Source organism: Sinohyriopsis cumingii, chromosome 7 (assembly GCF_028554795.1).
Source record: "Sinohyriopsis cumingii isolate HCF-2022 chromosome 7, ASM2855479v2, whole genome shotgun sequence".
Lineage (NCBI taxonomy): Eukaryota > Metazoa > Mollusca > Bivalvia > Unionida > Unionidae > Sinohyriopsis > Sinohyriopsis cumingii.
This window is the reverse complement of record NC_142967.1, coordinates 90,912,421-90,934,161: the sequence shown is the minus strand read 5'-3', so window position 1 is coordinate 90,934,161 and position 21,741 is coordinate 90,912,421. Positions and strand designations below refer to the sequence as shown.

Below are 21,741 nucleotides of genomic sequence, written 5' to 3'. Positions count from 1 at the left end.
TTTGGACAAAACATCATGTCACTCAAGTCTCCTGGTACACACAAATATTTTTAGGTAAACAATCCTAAAATTGCAGAATTAAATAAGACCAGCATTCTTAACGCTATGAATTATAGTAGTAGATCCTATCTTTCACTCATTTCGTTGGAGCTGCAGTTGTCCATTGAGCATGAATTAGCTTGGTTGATGAGATTTTAAAGTCCACTAATACAGTACATTGATTGTCATCAGTTATGTCATCCTTTCCCCTGATGGCCTCCTTGACCTGTTTAGCATACCAGGTGTAGAGAGTGTTTTGAATTCTTCTTGTAGTCTTTATTTATTGTCCATCGTAGTGATTGAAGTTGGTCTATACAGGAGGCATGCACAAACAAAAAAGTGAGTCCGTTGTCTTTCAGTTTAGTTAGCATCTTTGCACATTGAAGGGCTCTAAACACATCAGATTTTGCCACTGCCTGCTGATCTGCATTGATCAAGGGGCAGCTGGTTGAGTGTATGGATTACAGGTACAATGATTTTATTATTCTGGTTTGAATTTGTGTGAGTCATGTCCCAAGTATCAGGGAAAACTACAACCTTGGCATGCATCTGTCAGTCTTATGGTCTTATGTTCATTGATTTAAATACGAGATCATACAGATGTGCTTTATAACCAATTGTCTTGGTGTTATTCGCTACATCATCTCTCACTGATATTTGGCATTCAGATGAAAATATAAGTGTATGTGATCGATCTTGACAAGTGTTTTATTTTTGCTGATACAAGTGGTTGTAATGTTTTAGCCATTCAGATGGCTTCTGTTTGTCATTGGCATAGTTTTGTTCTTTTGTGTTCTTTATTATGGGTATTCATCAAGGTTCATCCATAAAATTATATGCCTACAAATATGCTTCCTTTGATGGACAAATTAACAAATTTAAGCACCACAAAAATGCTTCTTCTATAAAACCATCAAAATTGAGACCCACAAAATTAACTGAGACCATGATGTGTTTTTCTTTCAGGTGAAGGATAGGTTATCAAATGTTGTTGCAAACAGTACATTGAAGAGGTTACAGTCCTCATCCACAGTCAGTCTGAATAGGATCAGTGAGCTTTTCCATGGTAACAGCACTTCAGAGTGAGTACTCATTCATAGCACAGACCCTCGTGTGTAGGAGATTTTGGAAGTTTATGGTTAAAGTCTCCAGAAGCCTGATGGGGTGGGGAGTGGGGTTCTTATAGTGAGAGCTTATTACAGTTCCATCCATTGCTTGACCTAATGGAGGTATGGGGTGGGGAGTGGGGGTCATATAGTGAGAGCTTATTACAGTTCCATTGCTTGACGTAATGGAGGTATGGGGTGGGGAGTGGGGGTCATATAGTGAGAGATTATTACAGTTCCATTGCTTGACGTAATGTAAGTATGGGGTGGGGAGTGAGGGTCATATAGTGAGAGCTTATTACAGTTCTATTGCTTGACATAATGGAGGTATAGGGTGGGGAGTGTGGGTCATATAGTGAGAGCTTATTACAGTTCCATTGCTTGATGTAATGGAGGTATGGGGTGAGGCATGAGGGTCATATAGTGAGAGCTTATTACAGTTCCATTGCTTGGCGTAATGGAGGTATGGGGTGGGGAGTGAGGGTCATACAGTGAGAGCTTATTACAGTTTCATTGTTTGACGTAATGGAGGTATGGGGTGGGGAGTGAGGGTCATATAGTGAGAGCTTTTTACAGTTCCATTGTTTGACATAATGGAGGTATGGGGTGGGGAGTGTGGGTCATATAGTGAGAGTTTATTACAGTTCTATTGCTTGACGTAATGGAGGTATGGCTAAGATGACCTATATTTAAAAATGTTAACACTGGAGGGTGAACCAATGCTAAGACGAAGTCAGCAGTATAAATGTAGAAATATGCAGTAATGGAGGATGCAAAACACAGAGGATCGTCTCTTTGTTGGAAGATGTTGTTTTCACAGTCTGCTGTGTATCTTTATACTACTGATGCTGTGGGCTTCCTCAAGCATTACTTCACCCATTAGTTTTAACGTGTTTCGATATTTTGTATGCAGAATGTGCCAAGAGTACATAAATCTCCTAAGATGGAATGCAATCCCATCACTGGATGACCCTCTTGCAGATGCTGGTACCTACATACATTTTAGTTGACTGAGCAAGTACGGTTAAGTTCCTTTTTAAGGAACAAAACATTAGTGGCCAAGGAAGATTTAAGCCTAAAACCTTATGATCTTGAACTTGCAGTGCCTACCCTAAGGAAAGTAGAGACAAGGCAACAAAACCTTGGTTGGTCATATAATGATAAATGATCGAAGAAACTGTTTTGATGCACTGATCATTATAAATCTTTTTGGCAGTTTTATTTCTTGTCAGTGTGGTCTGCTTCAGTTGCGATTAACCTTTATCAGCTTGTTTGCAGGTTAGACTAATGTGAACTGTGGAGTTAGTTTTAGTTAGGGTAGGATGATTTCGTTGAGATATTTGCTGATGTGCTTTGGTTTGATTTTGAATTTTGAATATTTTGATAAGAATGTACTTGAACTTTGAGTTAGATTTATGTTGATGGAACTATTCTGCACCTTGATAACCAATTGGCTTACCTGATTTTGATGAGATTCATCCATTGAGCTGTATCTTAATGACCAATTGGCTTACCTGATTTTGGTGAGATCATCCATTGAGCTGTATCTTAATGACCAATTGGCTTACCTGATTTTGATGAGATTCATCCATTGAGCTGTATCTTAATGACCAATTGGCTTACCTGATTTTGGTGAGATTCATCCATTGAGCTTATCTTAATGACCAATTGGCTTACCTGATTTTGATGAGATTCATCAATTGAGCTGTATCTTAATGACCAATTGGCTTACCTGATTTTGGTGAAATTCATCCATTGATCTGTATCTTAATGACCAATTGGCTTACCTGATTTTGATGAGATTCATCAATTGAGCTGTATCTTAATGACCAATTGGCTTACCTGATTTTGGTGAGATTCATCCATTGAGCTGTATCTTAATAACCAATTGGCTTACCTGATTTTGGTGAGATTCATCCATTGAGCTGTATCTTAATAACCAATTGGCTTACCTGATTTTGGTGAGATTCATCCATTGAGCTGTATCCCAATGACCAATTGGCTTACCTGATTTTGGTGAGCTTCATCTCAATCAGCTGTACAAAGTGTGGAGAAAGTTTCAACAACCCTGTTCAACCAGTATGATGGGATCCATGATATACCTGTGTTTTATCAGGGACCATGTTATACTGAATCACTTTATAATGAATAACCACCATAGATTTTCATAAAATGATGTGTTTAATGATGGCAATTATTACCTGTATAAAACACATACTCTTCGACACAGATATATGGTAAAATAATGTGTATTCATATGTAATTGAGATCAAACTGCAAAAAAACTATACCCTGATCTGCTGTAGCTGATAGCAGATCAGTGTCTGTGCTGTTTGCAGTTGGATTTAACAGTAAGCAAGTATAGATGATAATTCAAATGGTAAGGCCAAAAATAAAAATATGTTTTTCTTATTGGCTGGTTGTCCATATATTTTGTTGCTAACCAGAGCACACCTACCATGGTTTTAAAAAAATCTGAAAAATTATTTCATTTTTCTTCTTCTTGAAATTGGTTTGTGCGTCTAATTGAGCCAGTTTAGCCAAATACTTGATACTCTTAGTACATTATATATACTAATCATTATCATACAAATAATGTTTTAACAAAAAAATTTAAATCCCCACCTGCATACTCTAATTTTTAAACCAATGCAATAGGAAACACACATTTTTTTTCTTTTTGGCCTCAAAGTCATGACTGATTGCAGTTGGATCCAAATCATTGGAAAGTATTTATGGTAATTCACAGGCAGATCAGGGTTGAAGCCTTGCTCTGAAATAAGTGGTAGAACAAACAGCATAGACCCTGATCTGCCAACACACTATGCAATTGAATGTCCAGATTTATGCTTGAAAGATTCAGATGTGTGATACAAAAGCAAGCAGAGTGCTCATTTACTTTTGTTGAGGCCATATTAGTTGAGAGCAAGTTAGAGTACCATTCCAGCATGTCATTATCAGCTGTTTTTTTAATGTTTTTGTTGATGTTTGACATTTGATTTCCTTAAGTCAATAATAGATTCTCCTTGTACTTGGCCTGAATGATTATGAAGCTAAGACATTTCATTTTGTGACAATCTTGACTGCCCCTCTGACTACAGAGTCAGGGCCGCAGTAATGGAAAATCTTTGTTAAGGTTTTGATTAAAGTTTTTCCATTTGTTTATATTTTTTAAACCCACTTGATATAATTTTTCATGCTTAGGATGAATCATGAAGATAAGACAGTTCATTCTGTACCACACTCACTTGTCATGTTCACCTTTGGGTCATGGTCACAGTCATAGAAATGTTTTGTTAAGGTTTTCATTCAGGATATTTCATTTCGTTCTATTTTCTAAACCATTTATGGATTTTGTTCATATTTTGGATGATTAATTAAAAAGGTAATACAAATCGTTCTGTGACATGCTGGATGAACCTTTCAACCTTGAGATCAGTCATATGTTGTACATCAATTTTTCAGTTGCATGCTTGACATACAAGTCCTGACTGACTTGTTTTCTCTTTCTTTTTCCATAGATACACTGTTATAGTTTTGCAGGATTTTTCTACCAGATTCAATAAAAAAAATAGTTCCATTTTCATGAAACAGTTTTCACTTTCATTGGCATTCTTACTTTTATTATTAAATGTAACTTTTGGCTGTTTTTATTTCAATTTACATGCTCTCTATAAACTTTTTTGTACACTCAGAGCTTTCCATGTTGAAGAGTTTGATGGAAACTGAGCCTAAATCATACTGTAATATTGTTGCATGTATGAATATATAATGTGCATCAAAGTGTGAAAAGAACAGATCTAAATCATCTGTTACATGACACCTGTTTATTCAGGAAAAATGTTGTTTTTTAATAATACTTAACCAGTCTTAAAACCTTAATACCTCACAAATCCAGCCCTCCCAGGTTAAAACTTTTTAGCTAAAAAAAGCTAAATGTTATCTGCCCACCTGTATAGCATTTAATATGATCTCCCCTTGATACCAGGATTGATTCCAAATCCCAAATCAGGAGAAATCATCAGTTACTACTGGTGCAGAAAGCATTCTGTCTATATGGATGTAACTGGGGGGTAGGGTGTATGTGTATTTTGAATGGGTAAGTATTGTCAAAGAAACATATTTTACTAGAAAAAAGTTTTCTTCATCAAAATATGTTACCTAATCCAAATACCTTAGGAAAATAGGTAAGAGGTGGAGGGAGGTAATCCTCTTACTCCAAAGGAGACTGTCTCCTGTCCCCTAAGGTATGTGAGACAGTTTCTTAATAACCTGATTGGAAATAGACTCCATATGTCAGAAGGCAACTTCAAATAGGAACATTTTTCAATCCCATAAATCCAGCAACGTCATGAAGCCACATCTTTATGAAGATTTTGAATGACCCAGAAAGGTAACCCGTGCACCAGGGATAAAGACTCCTGATCGAATTGAGTCCTTTAGGGGAAATCCAAAATGAACAGAAGATTGGATAGGTCTTGGTTTGTCTAATATCATCTCTTCCACAATAACACAGTGTGCCAGTGATCATGGAACAGCAGGTTTAATTGTGATTGGTGCTAACTGTTTCACATCGAAGAGCCAAAGGAAGTTAGCTATTGCGGTATAGATGCCTACATTGGTATAAAGTGCTCATGTGCACTTCATTGAGATTATTCTGTTGCCTCATGTGCCTCTAAGGTGGATGGCCATCTCACTTAATGGATTCTCCATGCTTTTAGTTAGAACTGTTTGTTCGTAAGGGCAAATTGAAAATGATTTAGATGTGCAGGTTCAATAATTCTGGGTTGGGATGAAACACCTGCCATCATGGGTTCTTAATGAGGGAATATCATGAATCCTGACAATCTTTTTGTGAGATAGATGAGGTTGGTCCAAGATTTCCCAGCTGAGTGGAGTAATCAGGATGAGGAGACATTCAGATTCTTTTGCCTCCTGTATCACCTTCAGAGTCTGAGATGCTGGAGAAGTGTATACATTTGGTCATAACAGTCTTTAGAAAGAGCATCAGTTATCCATGCCTCTTAGATCCAGGAATGGTGAGACAAAGGTTAAGATTTTGGCATTCCACTTTGTTGCCAATAGGTCCATCGACCATCCCATTGGAGTGAAAACTGAGGGATGAAAAGACCATTCCATTTGTATTATTTCATTGTTGCAAGACAATTAGTCTGCCAATACATTAACAAGCCTTGGATATGTCAAACTTAGGCATGGATTTGTTGTTGAGGACACCACTGTAGAAAATCCCAAAGAAGAATTAAGGTACTTGGTTCCACTTTGTTATATGAGATAAGTCACCACATTGGAGTGGTCAGACTGAATAAGAACTCCATTCCCTTGTTCTTATGCTAGCCACCAATGAAAAGCTTTCAGAAGAGTTTTATCTCAAGTATTGATATGTAATAATGATCTTGAAGGGGCCACACTCCTATGGTAACCCAAAATAGTAAGAAACCCCATCTTGTTGTAGGCAAATCACAAAACTTCTTGAAGCCACATGAGTGGGGGCATGAAGTCACACCTCTTGCAAGTCCTCGCTGATTGTGCAGTCTCCACAGTGAACAGCATTAGAACCTGTTGTTGCTTTCCAGCATGAACTCATTAGCATAACAGTTGATTGAATGTGCTTAAGTTGATGACCAAGTGATAAGTTCTTTTTTATCGTAAAAAAACTCAGCACAATGGCCTAGGAGGTGCACAGGGCTTGATACAGAGTCCCCAAGAAACCAATTGTCTGGTCCATATGTTGTCATGGTAAATATTCTCCATTCAGTAATGAAAGATTGGATCCTTTTACCTACCAAGATCTCTCATTAGAGGGGCATGGATGTATGCCATTTCACATAGGGAGGGTCTCATGGAACACTGGTGAACACATTCAGTAACCCTTTGATTCTTCCAATTAGTTTGGTAAAACTGTGATTTTCAATGGTTGTAAATTAGGTAGGACTGCTTTACAGTGGCATGTGCTCTAGGGACATTCCTGTGACCTTTTGTTGGTTGCCTTGCAAATCCCTCCACTATAACTGTGGCTGAGGGATGAAAAGAAGGCAACCTTGGTGGCTTGTTGCAAATTCCATCAGCCTGATCATTAAAGAAGAGATTAGATAAAGGTTGTACGCATAGTTTTGCCTATGATTGTCATTAAGAAAGTCAGAAGTAGAGAGTAATGCATCTCATTCATCTGTTTTAAGTTCATAACTGCTGTTACAGCCATGGCCATACACTGTTGGGCCTCTAGTTACAAAATGGACCATTTTATAAACATACTTCCATGTATTCCATTGATATTCGGGTTGGGAGAAGGTAAGCTGTGTTCTGCATATTGAAGATCACCATAAATATTAAATAGAACATTGATCCCATGGTCATGATGTTACAAACAAACTCCTGGGTATCTAGATGGAGAACAGAAGGCAATTGCAAGAAAAAATGTCAGTAGATGCTTGAAAAGCGATGACGTAAACAGTCCCAAAGTGTTAGTAACTTATCATATCGTGGAAGCAATTGAAAGGAGATTCTTCCATAAAGAATGATCAATTCATGTGAGAACTATAGACATGGCAAGTGATGTAGAGGAAAGAGGACAACAGAACTCCAGTGGGAGTGGGTCAAAACTTCTTCAGTTCAAGCATGCAGGGTGGAATTTCATTCCTCATAGTAGATCTAATAATGACAAGGGAACTTAACAGCTAGTTTTCATTGGTTTTGAATTAAAGTGGTGAAGCCAATGTCTCTGGAGCTATCAATAAAATAGTTGGAGAAAATATTGATAGTGATGGTTCATTACACTTGCAACATGAATTAAATCCCCATACTTCTAGGTTTTGCTAAGCAGAGGTTCACTTTTGGGTGGCACAGATTTGAGAGTGAGTGAAGAGACCTCTTACAAGAACTGAAGCACCAAGATGGACATAATACGCTGGAAGTGAGGTACTATGCAGGTAGATTGATCCATGGGAGTGCCTATATAAGCTAGACGTCATCCACAGGAAGTGCCTGGCAGCACTATGAGGGTTAGACTGAGTCATGGGAGTGCCTATATAGACTGTGTGCCATCCACATGAAGTGCTTAGCAGCACTATATGGTTTAGTCTGATGTAAAACTGGTTTAACAAAGTGGGTTATTTGGTATTGCAACACTAAACATAGTACAGTACGCAGGAAGTGCCTAGCAACACCATGCAAGTGGTGGAATTGGTCAAGTTCATTTTCTGGTTGCAGATACTGATTGACTGTAGTCATGGCCCATTGTGATCAGAATTATATGGCCAAGTGTGCTCATGAGGGAACATTGCCATCTTGGCTGGCATGATATCCAGTTTTTGAAGACAAGGCATGTGATATTAATCTATATAGCTGATCCTTAATTCTGATATGCAAGACTGTAACTGCTACTGTTGTTGTTCTTTATCTCACTCCCCTGTAAATGAGATGGTTTCAAACCCTCTGTATGCAAGCTGATATTTTCATCCCACAAGCTTAGCTACTGTGCCTTCCACATAGTGCCCAACGAATTGACACCCATTGCCTTCTGTTCATAATATATAGGTCTGACATGTATTCAAGGAATGGCAACTAGAGAAAACTACACATGTGGAGCGGTTGTCAGACAGCTCTCACTTGTGGTCTAAATCACAGGAACACAAAATACAGCAGACAGTATATACCTGTAGTGTAGTGAGGGTCCTGCTTTATGAACTTAGGAGTGTCTGTGCCAAGTTACCCACTATTATAAATATCTGTAAATTAGTGCATGTAACTGTACAGGTAGAGAATTAGAGCATTACTATTAATATTTACGAAGTGGATGATAAATAATAAATTTTAGGAATAAGTAACCTGTGGGAAGGTCAGGTGACTCCCTATACAGGTAAAATCACTGAAGTGTTGTTTATATTAATTACATGTATGAGCTGGATGCTGTTGAGTAAACCATGTATAGGAAACTTGTCTGTACTTATCTGAAATGAACTGAGGCATCATTATTGATACTTACGAAGTAGACACTACAATATCCATTCTGAGACCATGTTACCTGTAGGAAATGTCCAGTGACATTCAGTGAAGGTAAAATCAGTACAGCATCTCTATGACTGTGAATTAGATGCTAAGACAAGATAATATAGAAACTTGACTGAATGTATTCTAAGCAGAAATTGTACAGCAATACTAAATGTTGTCTATATCACACCACTGACATGCAGTTATTAATATGGTTATAGTAATGTGAAGGAACACCATCACGATTCATGTACCACAGATGCCTAAGTGTGTTAAGACAACAAAGTGGTAACATAGAAAGTTAAGAAATTTTGTTGTCTTAATATGAAGAACAGAAAAGTTGGAAATTTATCAAGGGAGTAGATTTTCCTTTAAACTTGAAACTCCTTCAGCCTGTTTTGAGGTAAAAAGCTTCCAAACTGCATGTATGGATTTTGCAAAGCCACTCTGTCTGTAGAGAGCATGCTATTGGCATGACCAGGAGTAGTAACCGACAATTTCACAGGATTTGGCACCAATCCTGGTATCATGGGGAGATCACTCTAAATACCACATTGGTGGGCAGATAACTTTAAGCTAAAAATATTTAACCTGGGAGAAATGGATTTGCAAGGTAATATTTGTTCTCCCAAGGTATTATGATTGTGTAGCATATTTTGAACAAGAAACTCAGATCAGGGTCTCTGTCTTTTAATTGTAATCGTAATTCAAAAGAACATCAGTATAGATTCTTGTCTGCAAATGCATAATGCACTGGCTTGTTTGAATGTGGGTTATACATGGCTTAACGAGTTTTCACAAACTCCTCAACATCAGTGTCCACTCAAATGAAAATATGTGAAAATTATCATTAAAGTTAAAATCAACCATCAGTAAACAACAGTCCTACAGTAAATAAATTTCAGCACCTGAATATTTTTCATGTTACTCACTTCACTCATTACCATTCATCCATGAAAACTGAGTTCTGGGTGCACATCCAAGTTGAGGAGCTTCATGAATAATTTTGCTTTAAACATTCTGGAAACCTTTAATCAAGCATGGGCTTGGGATACTACACTTAAAATGCAATTCACTTTTATAATATTTGACTTCCACCATCCACTTGAGTATAAAATTTCAGAGTCTTCACATTCAGATCATGGTTACCATAATTTTAATATTCTGTTAACTTTTAAAGTGATCTTGAATTATAATTCACCTAGCTGACATGCTACTTGTTGCAATATTTTCAGACACAAGCAACCACATGTCTATGTAAAAAGGTAAACAAGACAGAAGTTACTGCATGGGGAAAGGAAAGTGATATAAATGAATGTTATATAATTGTCATTTGTGGTCTTTTTAATGTCAGTCATCAGTCAGAACTTTTACTTGTTGTGTCAAAGTTTGTGCCTGTCTAGTTCGTCATGTGTATTTAGAAAGATAGAGCAATTTGCAAATGGAAGCAACACATCAGAGTTAAATAGTAAACCATTTCATTAATGTGAAGATAAAATTTCAAGCTTAATAGGCTGATTTAACCAGTTAGAAAATAAATTTATCATAACTCTGGAAATGACAGATTTTTTGGGGAAATTTTGCAAATATAATGTGGAATCTGAATATGCAAAATGTAGTAAATAATGGTAATAATGTCCATGATGCCTGATAGTATTTTATAATATAAGTCTAGAGTTGTTTGTTTCAGACTCCTTTGTTTATATATTGGTACAATGAATAGTGTTCTTTTTTTAGTTTATTAAAATACATAGGAAAATACTTTAAAAAATTCAAACAGTAACAGACTCTATTTTTAAGAAAACTCGGTGACACATATAAACTGCCTTTTATAGTTGAAAACACTCATTTAGAGGATTTTAGCATATACTCCCTATCGGGGGCCCTGAGTGGCCAAGTGGTCTAAAGTGCTCTCCATCATGGATCACTGCCATCTCACCTCTGACTGCATGGGTTTGAGTCTCGGGCTCGGCCAATGTATATATGTGAGAAAGCTTGCCGGTAACTTCTCGTGGGTCGGTGGTTCTTTCGGGGGTTCTTCCTCCACCATTAATACTGGCTGCCATGTATAGCCTATCTTGTGCTGAAAAATGGCATTAAACCCTATGACAACAACAACAATACTCACTATCCATTATGCTTTGAGTGTGTAAAGGACAACATAATACTTCAGATTTTGTTAGAGTATGGAAACAAAGCAGTTGTTGGCAATTTATCAGGTTCTATTTGATTTCTGGTTTCATGGTAATTTTGAGGACAACATACTAAAAATATCAACTGAATGCATGAAAATCATGTGTCATTTTTGGAAACCCTACCTTTAGTTTGTTCATCCCTCCTCATATTATGAAAAGTTGCCAACCACTTTTTGTTTCTTCAAATTGATGAATGAAACCCCCGTCCAATATTTTCATAAATGGTACTAACAGCTGCCTCGCTTGGTGCTCAGCATTAAGAGTTAGTGTTAGGACTGGTCGGCCTGGTGTCAGGATAATCTAGCTTGGTGGGACATCATGCTACATGTCTGCAGCATGATGCCCAAGTGCTAGACATCACTATAAACTGTCACACTGCAGACATCATAGTGATAGGACTGAAATTTTTTAAAAGCTACATTTAAAAATTTAAATCACACACACATACAGTTTAATAGTTGGAGAAGAATTTTTAAAACTGATTTGGCCATTTTGAGTTTTGGCTATATAACATACAATTTCAGAGCTTTATAAATCCACACTCTTTTGACTAATTTTTCATGACATTTTCACAGCTTATTTAGATGTCTTCTGTCAGTCACCATTAAATATAAGCTAAACTGACTAGTACGTCAAACATTCTCCTCTAGTCCAAGTGGTCAGTTGTTGTTTTACCTGCATCAGCATATAGTAAAATGTTGGTATCTATTTGTAGATTAGTGGTATTGGCACCATCATCATCTTTGTCAGTGATAGTAATACAGAAAAACCTTTCAAGGCTGATATTGATATGGAGGAAATATAGATTTCAATTTTGAGGTGTTTTCAGTTTAGTGAGATTCTCAACTAAGAATGATAATGTGAGCAGGCATTGTATTACATAAAAATAGGCCATTTTACGCTTCAGCAAAATATCAGTAGCCAGTGAGTCTTTAAAAAATATATCTGTTTTAATTTCATTCTGCATGACTCTGCAGTTCAGGATCCTTGGCTGACAACATAGAAGAAGTTTGTTTTTATGGGGTTCATTTTATTATAAAATCAACTTTTGAGGGTGAGAATTTCTTTGCTTTTTGGAGTGGAGGATTTAAGGGTTACTTAATTAATAATCAGTGAAATTAAAGACTGAAAAAATTTGGGACCAGAAACATGATTTTAGTTTTAAGAGGATTTTGGTTAACTGTCTTTGCTCTTGAAAGGTTTCACTGTATTGTGAGTTTCTGTTGTTGAAAGTCCTACAGTATATATCTGGCTTATTTTCAGAGGTGAGATTTCCATGCAACCACAGTTTATCATACAAATTCATGCTTCATTAAAACCATTCATTGTGACATTCAGTACTCTTACCTTTTGACTTTTTTCTCTCAAATACTAATGCTTGAAAAATGAAAAGTAATATCATTAGTCTCACATTTGTTATGTACAGTAATATTACATCAGATTACTGAAACATTTATGCGAATTCATGTCACATTTTGATCACATTTCATGAAATGTACTTCTGCATTCTGGCACAAGCATAATGATTGGACCAGATTAATTAACCTAACTGGGTAGTAGAGAATCAAAGTGCATTTGTTACAAAATTCTTACTTTTCTTGTTTGTCTTTTTTTTTTTTTTGCTTGGTAGACACACATAGTTGTTGGTTACACTAATGTGCACAAGTTCATATAATTTTAATACTGACCCACATTTGCGTGAAACATGTTGTTGATCCATTTCATTCAGCATTGTTATGGAACAAAGTGGTTCATTCACCTTTGAATGGTGATGTTGTTGTTTGTGCTTGAAATATGAAATGTAGGTACATATTTGGGTTTAACAACATGTTGGCTCAAAATAGATACTGTATATAGTCGCTTAAAAGTCAGACTGCAAAAAAAACCAACAAAGATCCTGATCTGCCATACCATGATGGGCCTATTGACCAGGGTATATGTTGTTTATTTTACTGATTACTCCTAACAAACTGCACATTGATGTGCCAGTGCATTATGCGGCGAGAGATCTGGGTCTCTGCAGTTTGCAATTAGACTCATAAGCAAGTATATATGGTATATGGTTCCAGTTAATAGTGAAGTTCTAAAAATGTAAAAATTACGAATTACAAAAAAAAGATTTACATTGTGGTAGCTGGTTAACATAAGAGGAACACATCATCCCAGCATGATCACTTACAATTGTTCATGCTACAAATGCTGGACATGCTTTGTTCATGAAACAGTGGTGGGGGCAGGGCAATCTCAACCCAAACAGTCATGGTAACTATATTTAATTATTGAGTGGCTATGGTCCCTGTCAACCTGACTATTTATACTTAATTCAAGAAACGTGTTTAGAAGATGCAGTTTATATGTCAGCATGGCCAAGTTTCACACTGAGCAGCTTTTATGAACTTTTATTTTCAACTATAATTCTCATGCACTATGATGGAGCTGAAAAATATGCATCTTAAATTGGTTCTGCACCTCCATTTCAAAGTAGGTCACTGTTAACCGTATTTTACGTGCAATTGTATTTCTTGGTTTTTAACTTGCATCATCACATCTAGGTCGTAAGTCTCATTTTGGAAACATTTTTAATTGCACATGTATTATAGATCCCAAATGTGCTTTTAGCCTTATTGATGGTAAGTGGTAACTTCAAGCATACTAATTATAATGCACTGCTTACACCTGCATATGAGATTCACATGCTTACTAAACTGGTATTCACTCGTAAGTTCTGCAGCACCTGTAATCAGCAGATGTAACCAAGATAATAAGCTTCAGTTTTCTTGCCAGATCTGTTAGAAACACTAATTATAAAGTACAGGTATTTAAAGTACAGACAGGTATGTGAAATATGTTTAGAAAAATAAATATCGGTAGTTTACCAGTATTGTTCATTGTAAAAATAAAAAGTATTCTATTTAATATTTTTTCTGCAGTCATTGAGCAGATTTTTATAATAGTATAGTTTGCTTTTGTAGCAGTAAACAATTATAGACACATATTATTGGCTTAATTTAATTTCATATTCTTGTAATTAAAAATATGAGATAATGTTTTGCTTCTGTTGTATCTTGATATATATATATATATACAATATTTTTGACTTCCAAAGCTTATTTTCTAAGAATGTGTTGCAGTATGCCTGTGTCTGGAAAATTAGTTTTATAGCTACAAAAATCATGGTACTGGTATAGTTATTATGACATAACTGGTCTTCAAACTGGAAGGAACTCCATAATCTGAGTTGTTAATTGGTTAAATGCCAAGTTATGGGGGGGGGCATTTTAAATGTAATGAAATGTACTTCTTAGAGGTAGATGATAATTTACAAAATATGGATTGCTGAAAGGTCAAGAAGAGAAAAGGATCCATTTAAATTATCTTATGGTGTTCATGACTGAAAATCTTGTTCATGTATTTGACAAATTCTTAGAATTCTGTTTGACTTTTTCAGGCTAAGCAGCCAAACAGTTAGTGGATCACCAATGCTGACCAAAAGTCCACTGAGAGCTCAGTCTACATTAGTCAAGTCTGATAAGGGAGATAAATCACCAGTATCCACCAAAGGACCTCAGCAAAAGGTCGGAAATAAACGCTTCAAACGTTCGTCTCAAATAAGCATCGCCTCCAATGACAGCACGCCACCAGAATCTAACAGGAACTCGCTTGAAAACCCCATTGAGTTGAATGAGCAGGCATGTAGTGTTGTTATGTTTAATTTGCTTTTGGTACTCCTGCCTAAACCTGCAGAAATTATACAGCAATAGGGATTAGATGGGAAAGGGATAGAAGGTTTGAGAAGATATGTTTTATATTGGACACTATTGATTTGTTTGAAAAAGTGTGAAAGACTTCTTCAGACATGTAGATGCACATTTAAGCATTCAGTAGAGGAACAAACTTGTAATATTAGTAAATTTCAAACAGATAACTGCAGAATACATGTGCAAACTTGTAATATTAGTAAATTTCAAACAGATAACTGCAGAATACATGTAGGCTCTTTGTAGGGTAATGTGGTAATATAATAACAAATGGCAATTTACTGCAAACAATCAATGCCTGATATAGTCATAATATCAAAGTGCTGGCAAGTGCTTAATCAGCATTCATTCGCCAAGTGTTCATACTGTTAGGCTGGTATTGTATTTGAACTATTTTATCTGAACATCCAATTACGGATGTTAAATTGCCTGCCCACCTACCATTCGATTTTATGTCCGAGTTAGACTTTGATTGTTCACGCCATTTTGACAAAGACAGTAAGAATTTGTCTCTGCCTGTGTTAATATCAATAATAACTTGCTTGTCACTTACCTGTCACTCTTATTAAACTTTACCATTCTGCAATGGAAATATCATGTTCATATTAGATGCACCAACTCTTGGTTCTAGAGATTTCTTACAACCCATGCATAGGCCCAATCTGATCTATGTTGTCTGCCAATTGAGTCAACACAGGAAAGAAACACTGTGAAGAGAAAAAATTTCTACATGTGATAGTTTTGCTAATTACCAGGACTTAAGCTTCATAATTCTTTGTAGTGAAATTATCCTCTATCTGTATCTATCAAAAATATATTGTTTTACAGGATAACATTGATGATTTATGCATTGTTGCAAGATGAGCCAACTACCCTCACTCCTCCTGCGTAAGGGTTTGGGACATTGTGGTAGGAATATGCAATCATTAATTACAGGTTCTCAGAAAAAAGTCATAGTTTGCACAGGAGTGTAAAGATTTTATCTTTTGAGAAACTGTCAAGTGCAGTGGCTGAGCACATGTCAAGAATTGGCAAGATGGAATAAAGGATGGTCTGTTCTTCTTGCTATATTGAGACCTTGAGTATCAGTCTTAAGCTACAAAGTTCATTCCTCTGCCTTCCCCGCACCTGGATGCCGAAGTTTCACAAGTGGACATTCCAGCAGGTTCTTTTCCCATGCTAACCAGTTTTCAGCAACTTGATCCAGTTTGCTGAAGGAAGAAACATTACCACCTATTGTGATAATTATCATTATTGTCTTTCTGAGACACGCATTATCTATAGCAGAGCTTATTCGAAGTTTTGCAAGAACATAGTAAAAATGTTTTGAGTGCTGCACTTAGATGTTGAGACCTATTCAACAGTCTCATTCCCTCCATTCTCAGGATTTTAGTGATCCACAACATAGGTCCCTTGAATCAGTTGCTGCCCAGTTGAAACTGGTCAATAGTTGCACACAACTTGCTTGAGCCATGGGTCAGCCACAGTTCCAGGGAAAAGATGCATAACCACAACAACAAAGTAACCAATGCCTCTATATATCTGCTCCTCAGATGATGAGTAAGTGTAGAGGTCATGGCAAGGCAAAGAAGTCTGTATTTGCCCCCAACCCCAATCCCAAACAGCCTTACAGGTGAGGATGACAGAGAAAGGTCGTCCCTAAGGACACTTCACCTCTCTGTCAGTACATACCTCTTCTATCATTGAATACATGAAGATGCATAATTGGCCTTTTCTTTAGTAGCCTGGTTGAATATCACAGATCAGTGGATCTTTTCTACAGTGGGTTAAAAAACTTCCATGTGCCACCTTTCTGCTCTCCAATATTCCTGCTCCCCAAAAGCTGAGGCTTATTATAGATCTTTCTGCACTAAAGAGGTTTCTGCTAGATGAAATTTTCAAAATGGAAACTGCAACTTTGTTTCAGAATGCTATCAAACTGGCTGACTGGGAAGTTTCCATCTTCAGGATGCATACTTGATCATCCCAAGTATTCTTGCTCTCAATCAGACAGGAAGCATTTCAATTCTGAGCCATTTGGTCTTAGCTCATTGCACTGGGTCTTTACCAGAATCATGGGAGTAATAGCTGTGCACTTGAGGTACTTGGGAATTCTGCTACTTCTGCGTTATTATGAATGGCTGCTACACAACAGGAGCAAACAGTCCCTATTAAGTTACATGACCTGCTGTTGGTCCATAGTGACTTTGGAGCAATTTCAAACCTAAAACAATCTGATCTTATTCCCTCTTGGAATTTTATGTACAAAGGAATGAACTTTCTTGCCTCTCAGAGCCATGGACCATATTTGTGCTCCCCCTAGAGATTATACACAGAATCATAGAACTTTCAAGGATGTTACAGACCAAGACTTCTTTGTTGACTCATCTGAATCTCTTTCTTCTGGAAACTTTAATTCCATAGCAGATCTGGTATTCCTAAGGAAATGACATTTACATCCTCTTCAGTATCTCCTGTTGCCAGTTTAGAAATGCCACAGTGATGCACTGTCAGATCAAATCTCTCTACAGTCAGTGTTTCAGTCCCATCTGAAGTGATGATACAATCAAGACAGTTTCTGAGGGGAGTTCCCCCTGCATGCCTCAGAACCCCGCATCAGATGGGGAGGGGCTCATTTAGAGCCACAAGTAGTCCATGGCCATTGGTCACAGAAAGACAGTCAACATGTCCACAATTCAGAAGAAAAAGCCATGTTCTTCATCCTTAAAAGGTGCATAGAACATGTCAAAGGGCATTGCATCATGGTCTACACAGAATGGTTGCACACCTCAGACAAGAAGGAGGCAGTCATGCTCCTCTCTGTGCTTGTCTGAAGGTTTTTACTTGGAGCATGGAGCATAGTCAGAAGGCATTAAACACAAGAGTTCATCATATTCCAGGGAAGAAAAATAATGTTTCCATGAATCCATCCAGAACAAGCCAGCTAGTCCTAACAGAATGATCTGTACATCAAGCAGTTGCAGAGTCTCTGTTCATTCTGCGGGAGACACCTCTAGTCAACTTTTTTGCAACAAAACTCAACAACAAGCTCCATTTTTATGTCTCCCCAGACCCAGAACAATCAGCCAGAGCAATGAATGCATTCAGCCTGTGCTTGGATAAATTGTTTATGCATTCATGCCCTTTCATTTAATTCCACAAATAATGCACAAGATCAGGACATCCACTGCATGGATCATCCTGATCTAACTCTGTAGCCTCCAAGGTCATGGTTCAATAACCTTAAAATATTAATCAGCAAACGAAGGACATTACCTCAGTGTGACAAGCTTCTATCATAACACAGAGGTATTCAGCTTTACACCAGTTGTCAGATTCTCCACCTTCACACTGGGCTCATCCCAAACAATCAATCTGCAAGGGAAATGTTTTGATCAGAGTTCCTTACTGCATTGCACAGGCCCAGCAAGGGGGCATTCTACATCATAAGTCTATGAAGCAAAGTGGAGAATACATTGTGATTGTTGCACTGGGATAATCCTTGCCAACCCTCTCTTGCTGCAATAATTGATTTTCTTCTGTTCCTCTTTGGGGAGATATTTTGTTCAACCTCAGCAATCAAAGGTTATAAGGCTGCCCTTTTCTATACACTTACATTTTCCAAAAGACAGCTCACTGATCCTGATCTGCACCTACCAGATCTTACTTAGCACTTGGAGCTAAAGAGACTGACTTCTCACTCATTGACACCATTTATCTTTTTTTTGTGGCCAATGACAAAAACTCTCTATGAACCTTGAGGTTTCTTTTGAAAATCTTGTACTTAATATCCATTTTCCTTCTGGAAAAATTGCATCAGCTCAGTGAAGAAATGAACTTCATGCATTATCAATTGAGGAGGAATGTTTACACTTCAATGGGAATTACGATTCTGTTTCTTTCTTATGTCAGATTTCCTTGCAAATTCCACCAGTATTTCCATCCCTGATTGAAATCTCCAGTCTCATTTTCATCTTTGCTGGGGATGATCAAGACTTTTTACCAAGTTAGGGCACTTAGACTCAATTTAGCAACTGCTTAAAGGGAGAAGGAATAAAGCTTTTACTCCTCTTAAGGGTCTTAGCTGATATTTCAGCATTGCAGAAAGGTAAAACTTAATAATAGTGGATAATAGTGGCAAGTTGCATTAAATAATTAAAGTCAGTTTTTCTCCACCAAAGATCAACATTTTAATGAACTAAACGAATCCTTGATGTTAAAGCAAGTAATTTTAAAATTCATAGATTGGTCTTTTCTTTATTTTTGCAATGTCATTTCTTGTGCTGCTAGATCACTAATTATGGAGGCGTCAGATAGTAAAAATTCAGAAAATAATTTATTTGCAAGAGTTTCAATGCATGGGCACTTTAAAAAAATGTTTGAAAATAAATTTGTGTTGTAAACAAAAAAGCCCTGGATCATGGTTGGTGTAGGTAGTTGGGTGGTGGTATCAACTTTTGAATCATTTCAAAACCTCTCATTGTATTAATTTTTTGTAGTTAAAATGTTTTCTTAAGTAGTTTGCTATGCCCTTGCTTGGAAAGTCTAAGGTTTGTGGCAATATGCGACTGAAAATACTATAGTTTAATGCAGTGATTTACATTCATTTGAAATGAAGTTGCCAGATTATGCAAGTTACTTTCAGTTAATATTTCTGCAGGTCAAGGTAGAGTACAGTGTTTATTTAGTTGCATTTAAAGTTGTGGTCATTCAGTACAAAAGAGAAAATAGTTTTTGGGGGTGCAGGGGGTGGGATTTATCACTTATCATAAAACATATTTCATATTCATCAGAAAAATGTTATTTAAGAGTTTTATCTTTTCTATACGGTCTAAATAAATAATGAGAAAATAAGTAAATTGGCTACACATGCATATGTGTGACTGATTCTAAAATTTTGCATTCTTTCATTTTCATGCATCCAAATTATGCCAAGATATTTTTTCTTTTTTGTGCTTCCTGATTATGCAGAGATATTTTTGCAAGGTTTGTACCGAATGACTATTCTTTTTGTTGATTTTAAATGATCCTTTAGTTATTTAGTATTTTTACTTAACACATAAAGGATCCATGTGATGATGCTAAAGCTTTTGCAACTTTATTTAAAACTAATTAGTAAATTGCATTCAGAATTCACAAGTGAATGTCTAGCATTGTTCATGTTTCCCACATGTCATCTGTCCACATCTGTTTTTTTAGTCTGCTTCCCCTACCCCACATTTCACTGTTTATGCATCACATTGTGAAATTTTGAACTTAACTTGGTCCAAACACAGCTTTGCACATTTTTTCAGGGATAACATTTTAATTTATAATCTGATAGAAAAGTGCAACTGATTTAGTTTATTTAGGATGACTACTACCAGTGTCTTCAGAAGGCCCAATCTTAATGTACACTTGTGTCCCTGATAACAATTTTAAAGCACATACTACACATATATCATATGGAATAAATTAATATAAATTATTCTTTCTTGTTGCATATAAGATCATTATCATAACAAGAAAACAATGTTTTACCTGCTAGAATATTACATTCTGTTTTGTGTTCATGATTTTTAATGAGAGAGACCTTGTTAGAGGAACAAAGTATAAACAACTGTTCTTCTTCTTGCCTTGTTTACACATTTTGAATTCTCTATTTAATTGGGGCCCCGAGTGGTCTGAAGCGCTCTCCGTTACAGATCACTGACATTTCACCTCTGTCTGCGCCAGTTCGAGTCTCGGATTCAGCCTATGTGGGTATGTGAGAAAGCTTGCCAGTAGCTTCTCGTGGGTCGGTGGTTCTTTCCGGGGTTTTCCCAGGTTCTTCCTCCACCATTAATACTGGCCGCCATGTATAGCCTATCGTGTTCTGAAAAATGGCGTTAAACTCCACAACAACAACAACAACAACTCTGTTTAATTAATATTACAAAAAAGAATTCAGTTATATGTTGCAGACTAAAACATCTTTCTATGTAAAATCAAAACCAATTAAAAATGAAGAGTTGCCTGCATAGACTAATGGATGAATTATGACTAATTGTATAACCCTTCACATGTAAGTATTGGTTGTGGTTACTCAGTTTTTTTTGCGGAAATGTTAATTTTTTGATTATTAATTCAGTTTTACTTCTGTTAAGATTGAAACATTTTGAGAAGCTGGCAGTAGTTGTTGTGAACAAATGCTGACACTGGCATTTTCAGTTTTAAAAAAAATATTGTCATCAAGAAAAATGTACAGGAAGGAATTTAGGCTGCGTTTAATTGTCTTGCCTTCCTTAAATATATAGAGTTCTTCATGTTTACATTTTGAGAACTTTCAGTTGGCACCATATAGCCATTATTATGCTGGGGTTTTGTTGAATTCTAATGCATACATATCCAGTAGCAGTGACAACTGCAATAATTGACATCAACAATGTGAAGGTTAGGGATGGAGGTATTTCAGTAGGATTGTAAGTCTCAAACCCTTAGATAGATATTGGACTCAGAACAGTAACTGGTGACCTTTATATATCTTCACAAACCCTTGCTGTTCCACTGACCACAACAGAAGTTTTTATGTATGGTCTTATGTTCCAGGCACTGGGCAGGATAACTATAATAATGTAACAGTAGTCATTGAGTGCTGCATTTTCATATCCATACACT

General features: G+C 36.7%; 1 protein-coding gene across 5 annotated transcripts in view; it reads left to right on the top strand.

The window, feature by feature from the left end:
* The window catches only part of LOC149795694 (dedicator of cytokinesis protein 1-like), a 215,837-nt gene that overhangs the window by 167,196 nt on the left and 26,900 nt on the right, over nucleotides 1-21,741 (top strand). For 2 of the 5 annotated variants that reach the window (XM_089965571.1, XM_089965570.1), the window contains exons 49-51: nucleotides 1,006-1,121; nucleotides 10,388-10,417; nucleotides 14,796-15,036. In XM_089965571.1, coding sequence (XP_089821697.1) covers nucleotides 1,006-1,121; nucleotides 10,388-10,417; nucleotides 14,796-15,036 — 387 coding nt within the window. The remainder of the gene's footprint in view (nucleotides 1-1,005; nucleotides 1,122-10,387; nucleotides 10,418-14,795; nucleotides 15,037-21,741) is intronic. The other 3 variants (XM_089965573.1, XM_089965574.1, XM_089965572.1) reach the window with 3 other exon arrangements.